At 34.4% G+C, this 7,740-nt stretch overlaps 1 protein-coding gene across 1 annotated transcript; it reads right to left on the minus strand.

Moving 5' to 3' along the window:
* Positions 1-1,874: 1,874 nt before the first annotated feature.
* Positions 1,875-3,300, minus strand: LOC100961902 (T-complex protein 11 X-linked protein 2-like). Its single transcript, XM_012809590.1, has 2 exons — positions 2,051-3,300; positions 1,875-2,016 (listed from the first exon to the last, which is right to left on the minus strand). Exons 1-2 carry the CDS (start codon positions 3,298-3,300, stop codon positions 1,875-1,877), a joined length of 1,392 nt encoding a protein of 463 aa, XP_012665044.1.
* Positions 3,301-7,740: the final 4,440 nt, after the last annotated feature.

Consider the following 7,740-nt stretch of genomic DNA (forward strand, 5'->3'; position numbering starts at 1 on the left):
ACAAATAACTCCACAATTGGACGGGTGGGTACTGGCTTTTACTCTGCCCACCTACTGGCAGAAAATTATGCTAAGTACACTAAAGATGAGCAGTCCATTGGGGAATTTTCTTCTGCTGGGAACTCAGTCAGGGTCTCAATACTCAGACATCATGCAGCTGGGTTTCGTCATTAGTGAAAATGAAGTGACTGCAAAGAAACCCATTAGTGTTTTTCCTAGTGAAACACCTCCATCAAGGAAAATGATGATGCACCTGACATGGAAGAATAGATTAGCAGATACCAATTCACAAACTTTTCTCATCTGTGTAGTGTCCCACGGCATCACAGTATCCCTTAGTGGCACTGCTGTTCAACCTGCATCCCTCTGTGCATGTCTCTCAGTTTCTTTCCCTTAGTTCTCTAGTTTCTCTAGCAAAGTTGAAGGGGCTGGAACACCTCACCCTGTCCGGACATGAATTGGATGTTTTAAATTATGGAATTACCTTTGTTTGTTTTAACATTAAAATAAGTTTCATGAGGATGTGGGGTTTTGTTTTTTTCTCTGCTGTGTCCTCCCAGCCGTGAACAGTGCTGGACATAAGAATTAAGTAAGCAGAAGAATTCAATGAATTGAGAGTTAAGTAATTTATTCCATAATGCTTCCAAGGTAATAACTAATGCAAAATGATAAGAAAATTGGGTTGGAAAAGACAAAATTACTTTATTCTGATGATTAAAGACATCAAGAAAATCTAAGGATTCTCATTAAAGATAAATAAACCTACTGGAATTAATGAACAATTTGGTAAGGAGTTGGATTCCTTCTTCCAGGCATTTAAACCTGCAGAATAATGTAAATATCCACAGAAATAGATGCAACTGGAATTAAGCCATTGTGTTAACAGTGCTCCAAAAAATTATTCATGGGTCTTTCTCTGGAGGTCCCTGAATCTCCCCTGATTATTTTTCTCAAGTATATGACTTCAGCAATACATTTACTTTTTTCTGGCTTAAGTTAATGAAATTCAGTTTTTTTTGTCACTTGTTATCAACAAATCCTGCCTTGTACAATAAGTAAAACTTTGCATTTATGCTTTGCTTTAATTTAAAAACCAGTTATATAGACATATTTTTGACAAGTCCAACCAAAAGAAAAGAATACAGAGAAAATGTAAAAATAAAACATAGGAAATTAAAAAGGAGCATCACAGGAGAAATAGCATCCATATTAGTACCATAATTGACTGGAATTCTTAGAGAAGCAGATGTTCTGTTTAATTTAATTTTCCTATTAATTGAGAAAATCCCTATAAAACGTATTTCTTCATTTTATTTGTTTTAATAAGCAATGTGAAGTACATAATATACTGTCTGTGTGATGGCAGTGATATGCTGCTATTTTACCTTATTCTGACCATTTTTTAATGTTGTTATAACAATATTCAGTTTTAATCTAAGTTTTTATGAATTATACTTCTATGATCTTAGTTATAGGAGGCATTAGCATTTTAAAATCACTACTCATAAACTATTAATATCATTAATATTTATATCATATAGTATTTGTTTGTCATTTAATTCTGAGGTTTTTTTTTTTTCTTGTAGCTCAGAAGTTTATTAATGAAGGGGGTTGGGGTAGCTGGTGTTTACGTGCTTGAGCCCTGCAGCCTTGTATCCTGGCTGTAGTGAGGAAGATGGCTGGCTTCTCTGCTGGCCACAGGTGATATCATCCCAGGAACATGGTGAGCCCTCTCTCCTGGGTCCCTGTTGCCATGGCTGGAGTCCAGCATTATCAGACGGGTTCCACTTCTGTTTCTTGTGCTTGAGCTAGAGTATTGATATTTTCCAGGATCTCAACATAGTATGGGCCAAATACCTGCTCATTGTGATGCATCAGCTTGACAAACTTCCTCTCAACTCTCCTTTGATGTGATTAAGGCCTTCAGAGAAGTGTTGCAGAGACGCCTGCATGCCACGGACCAAACAGCATTTGAGAAACAAAAGGAGACGCTGATCAATGACACTTCGAACAGAGATGCTGATCAATAACACTACGAACATGAACACGGTTGTCTTTCTCAGTGATGTTCTGGAGTTGTCCTATAAGACATACTGTGTTTTCACTGCTTAGGGCAGCAAAGCCCAGGTCCTCGAGGCCATGATGAATTTCCTGAGACACCTGTTCACTCACATGCAGCATAGCTTCTTCAGGCTTGGAGTTAAATTCTTCAGTCACAGCCTTGGTTATGCCTTTCAGTTTATCCACAAATCCAGGTGAGTTGAATAAAATTTTACCAGAGAAACTTCTAGCCACTAGTAAGATTGAGGCCAATATAGCCAAGTGGTGCAAATGGGACCCCATTTCCTGGACCCGGTTTCTGTCCATCAGCAGAGTCTTAGGGAATTCTTCATTTTCAGGATCCCAGAGGAGGAGATTCAGGTAGCCCTGGTATAGCACCATTATGGGATTGGGAGGATCTGAATTCTCGGCTGCCTTGTTTGGAGATGAACAGGCCATGCTGGAGGAGCTGGACATGTCAGGAGGATTCAGACATGGTGTAATGAGGTCTGTGGCTGCTTGGGTTAGCCATTTCTTGGTGTAATCAAGGAGATTGGATTGTTTGTCAAGGAGTTCCTGGAATTTAGCTCTTTCGTACTGGATGGAATATTCCTTCAGGTAGGGTCGAATGCTCTGGATGGTATAGTTCACCGTGTCCATTTTCATTAGGCCCAGAACATGGAAGATGCCCCTCAGTAACTGTACTGGATCTGTTATGCTCTGAAGTTTCTTTACTTCTTCATCTCGAACTGGTGCACATAGCAGGGTCATCAAACTAAGAATGTAGTTAGAGAGACGAGAGACATCTAGGGCTCTATGTTCTGCTTTTTGCTTGAGGAGATCCATGTCAAGAACTTTCATCTCATTTTTTAGGCGGATGTGGCGTGGTAATAGCAGTGATAACAAAATCTCCTTAACTTCTGTCATAAGTTCAAGAGCATAAGTGAATTGGGGAGGATTGCTCAAGAGTTGTTCTCTTTGATGGTTCCAAAAAACATTGTACAATGTCTCCATGAACCTGTCTTCCATACTGTTTGGAGGTAAAACATTCTCTCCCATGTAGAAATCTTGGTTTACTATGATTTCATGAGCAATGCTCACCCTGGAAACTTCCTTAATTGTTTCCATTAGATGAGGAGAGTAGTTATCTAAGCAGAAGTTTTCTTCTTCTTCGTTCTTCCCTGATGTTTCAGAATTATGGGCTCCACACTTTGCTTCATTGGGATCATTTTGGAGTACAGTTCCCTCAGTCTTGGGCATCTTAATGTTATCTCTTTCTCTGTTCTTGACCGGCTGCCCCGTGGCTGAGTCTTGAGTTTTTTTTAAAGAAAAATGTTTTTTCAAAAATCTTTTGTACAGTCAAATGTATCAATATATTCTTTGATTTCTTCATTTTCTTTTAAGTTTAAATAGTTTTGATTATTCAGATATTATGCCATATTTTATTACAGTCATAATTTATTACATGTTTTAGTTATAACTTTTGGAACACCTGGAATTTATTTGATTTGGGGGATGAGTTGTGGCTCTAAATTGATTATTTTAAAATAGAAACATTTTATAAACTAAATCTTCCATTCCTGATATTTAGTGTTATCTTTATCACATATTAAATTAAATTCTCATAAACACAGAGTTGGTTTATGGATTTCTATTATTTCTTTCAACCAATTTATCTTGCATCTGTAATATACTAATTTTCTCAGCTCTTCTTATTCTTTTCCAAATAACATTTAGAATAGTTTTTGCATGTCTGCTATCAAAAAGAAATAAATCACTTCTTTGTTTTGTTTGGAATAGTACTAAAACTACTAATTGGGGAATGGGGTGAACATTTTTATAATATTTACTTCACTGTAAATATATCATATATATAATGTAATATTTCAAGGTATATGAAGTTGAATAATATATAAACCCTAATACAGAAAATTTTATGGTATATAAGATGTGTGATGTGTTAAGAGAAAAGTATCCTTTGGTATAATAAGAACATAGAGAACTGATACATGGGCCAAACTAGGGATCTTGTAAATCTATTTTGAGTTGACCAATTTCTTCCGTGTAAATGTTATCCAAGAACATGTTGGGAATTAAGTAGAACAGAGATAATTAGAAAGAGAATAATTTAAAAAGATGAGTTAAGTCACTTATCAAATTACAATACTTGAAAATAAAATTAAGCTTGTTTTCTGGCATGAAAGTAAAAAATAAATGTACCAAATCAATATTGTGTACCTTTACATTTAAATGTGAGAGGAAGTGGAATAAAATTTAAACACAACATACATATATACACACAAACAAAAATACATACTTCCTTTTTACTTACTTTTTTCACCTTTTGTATGTACTTTCTACTTGTTTTTTTCACCTTTTGTATATAAAAATTTTAGGAAATATAAACAAGTATGAAATAAAAATCATCACAATTATGTCATCTAAAGATAATATACTTGCATATCCAACTGTATCTGTATTTTTTCTATTTCTCTATTTACCTATCCATTTGTCTATCACTATCAGTATTGAGGTCATCATAAATATACTATTTGTTAGCTTAATTTTCATTTGGGAAGTTATCCAGATGTTTTAAAATATTATTGAAAAACCAAGATTTTAATAGGTACATAGTACTTCTTAGAATATAAATATACTGTAATGGTTTTTGTATTAAAATTAATATGGATAATTTTTTAAATCAGTTTTCAGAAAATTATAAATTTTATATATTTTGATGAATCATATAGTCACCCCCTATATTTTGATTATCATTAACTATGCTAAGCACTTACTTCTGATAATAGATCACCAATAAAGTAAGCTGCTTAGTTCTCATGACTGCTGATATTCAAACTCAATAATAGTACTCATTCATTCTATGTTTATAGTAATTATGTAGGAGAAATCCAGATACTTATCATGTGAAACCAAATACGTATTAAATAAATCTCTGCAGAGTTCTCATGCTCTGGAGGAAAACTAATTCTCCTTTCAGCTAGTTTTTAAGAAACTGATGAATAAATTCTTTGGAAAATCTAAAAAGCTTTTACATCTACTTGACAATTCTAGATCCATAGAGGCAATCCTTGAAAGCATCAGTTGCTATACTATAAGGTAGAGGCAGAAGTGGACTTTCTGATATAATGTTACTGAAGTGAGCCAGATGCAGATGTGTCAAAAGGCCTATGTAATGACAGAATATTCTTGAATATGTGATATTTTGTAGTCTTGCAGTTTAAAAAACCCCAAAACTTTAATGTTCTAGACTTGATTAGACTCAGGGAAGTTGATTAATTTATGTTAAATCATAAGACATGGAAAGTGATGAAAGACAATTCACGTTTTAATATTAAAACAAGAAATAAAACTTTTGCGCTAACTATCCCATTCTCTCCTGATATGATTCTGAGGAAACAGTTCTATTATCTGAATATCTATCTTGTCATATGTCACATCCAGATTTATATTTTCAAGGTATAATTTCATTTCTCTTATTTCCTCATTATTAGAGGACAAGTAACTATCATTCTTAGATGCTACTCAGTTATCTCCTTTCTCAGAAGTATAAGTCTCTGCAGGTTTACATTCCACCTCCAATTTCTGCAGTTGGCAAAGAACCACTATAGAACCAATTTCTTTGCCTTCTTTAGCATGAATACTCAAGTAAATATCATCACTTGATTTACAACAACTATACACTGAAATTCAATATGAAAATAATAATAAATGATCAAAAAAGAACAGAAAATAAGGAAACAGTAGGTGGTAGGGTACTGTTTTACATTTTTCTCAAAGATAATTCATTAAGCATTTGGACAACTATTAATACAACACAACAGTCTTTATTCATATTCTTTTCTTCTGCCATGGAGGAAAGTAGAATTAATGGGAGAGGAAGCCCTGAGAAATGATTTCTACTAAGAGTAATTGAAAAGACTCTGGTCTTCACATGTCCTTTATTATAGAATTACTGAAGTTGTTGTGGGACTCACAGAAGGTGAGTTATAAAGGTATATTCTAATCAAATCCGAGTAAAATTCTCATGGTAAATTAAATTCAATTGTGTTTATTAATAGTTAAAGATTTGTTGAGAAAATATATTCATGCTTAATCTTATAAATATAATTACTAATTTTACTAATTTCTGAGTTCAACTATTTCCCTCAAGCAGTTTTATTTTGTCTGTAGAAGAAAAATATTTAAACTAAAAGGCTTTTTTTTTTTTTTTATTAGATCATAGCTGTGTACATTGATACTGTCATGGGGTACAGTGTGCTATTGTTATATACAATTTGAAATATTTTCATCAAACTGGTTAACATAGCCTTCATATAATTTTCTTAGTTATTGTGTTAAGACATTTATATTCTTCATTTAAAAAGATTCACATGTACCCTTAAAAGATGAACCATAGACATGATCCCACCAATCACTCTCCCTCCACCCATCCTCTCCCCTCCCTTCCCCTCACTCTCCCCTTCTACCTTATTCTTGGGCTATAATTGGGTTATAGCTTTCCTATAAAAGCTATAATTAGTTTCATAGTAGGGCTGAGTACATTGGATACTTTTTCTTCCATTCTGGAGATAATTTGCTAAGAAGAATATTTTCCAGCTCCATCCATGTAAACATGAAGGAGGAAATTCTCCATCCTTCTTTGGGGCTGCATAGTATTCTATGGTGTATATATACCAGAGTTTATTGATCCATTCGTGGGTCAATGGGCACTTGGGCTTCTTCCATGACCTAGCAATTATGAATTGGGCTGCAATAAACATTATGGTACAAATATCTTTGTTGTAGTGTGGTTTTTGGTCTTCTAGGTATATACTAGTAAAGGAATTATAGGCTCAAATGGCTTTAATGTAAATTTCAGATGGAGCACCCGTCTGGTGGTTACAGTCACAAATTATATGAAACAAGATAATTATTGCTTGATACTTGGGAAAATAGTGTGGTGCCTCTCCAGAACTTTTCAAAAAAAATGTTTCATAGGTAAGCTATCCTATGAAATACATGGTATTAGGCTTTACCATGCAGTTTATTCTAGCAGAGATATGCAGTCACTTTAAAAGATACAAAAGGATCCAAGCCAAATTCTATTCTACTTTCAAATTACTCAACTAATGCTTCCCTGTGATTGAAAGCCATAGTCATCTTCCTAGTAATTTGTTGTCCCATGTAACTCATATACAGGGAGAAAATGTGCTGGTTAAGTAGAGAAATGTATCTCGTGCCCTTAACAATTTTTGTTTTTTTGAGGTGAAGTCTCACTCTGTTGCCTGAGCTAGAGTGCAACGGTGTCATCACTGCAACCTCAAATTCCTGGGCTTAAGGAATCTTGTGCCTTAGCCTCCCCAGTAACTGGTACTACAGGCTGGAGCCAGGTACCATGCCTGGAGAATTTTAAAGTTTTTCTGTAGAATGTGGGTCTCACTATTGCCCAAGATGCTTGTGAACACTTGGTTTCAAGTATCTTCCCACCTTGGCCTCCTACATTGCTAGGATTATAGATATGAGCCACCATACCTGGTCAACAATTTAAATAAGTCATTATAAATTAAGTTCATGCTTTTTGGCTTTATTTATCAGTATTTATTATAGCTGTGACAATGTGTGGAAGAATACTGGATTCTTGATAATATTGGTAAAATTAGCCTGTAATTATGAAGGATTGTATGTAACCTGGCTACTTCA

Source organism: Otolemur garnettii, unplaced genomic scaffold (assembly GCF_000181295.1).
Source record: "Otolemur garnettii isolate 467f Iridium unplaced genomic scaffold, OtoGar3 scaffold00004, whole genome shotgun sequence".
Taxonomy (NCBI): Eukaryota; Metazoa; Chordata; class Mammalia; order Primates; family Galagidae; genus Otolemur; species Otolemur garnettii.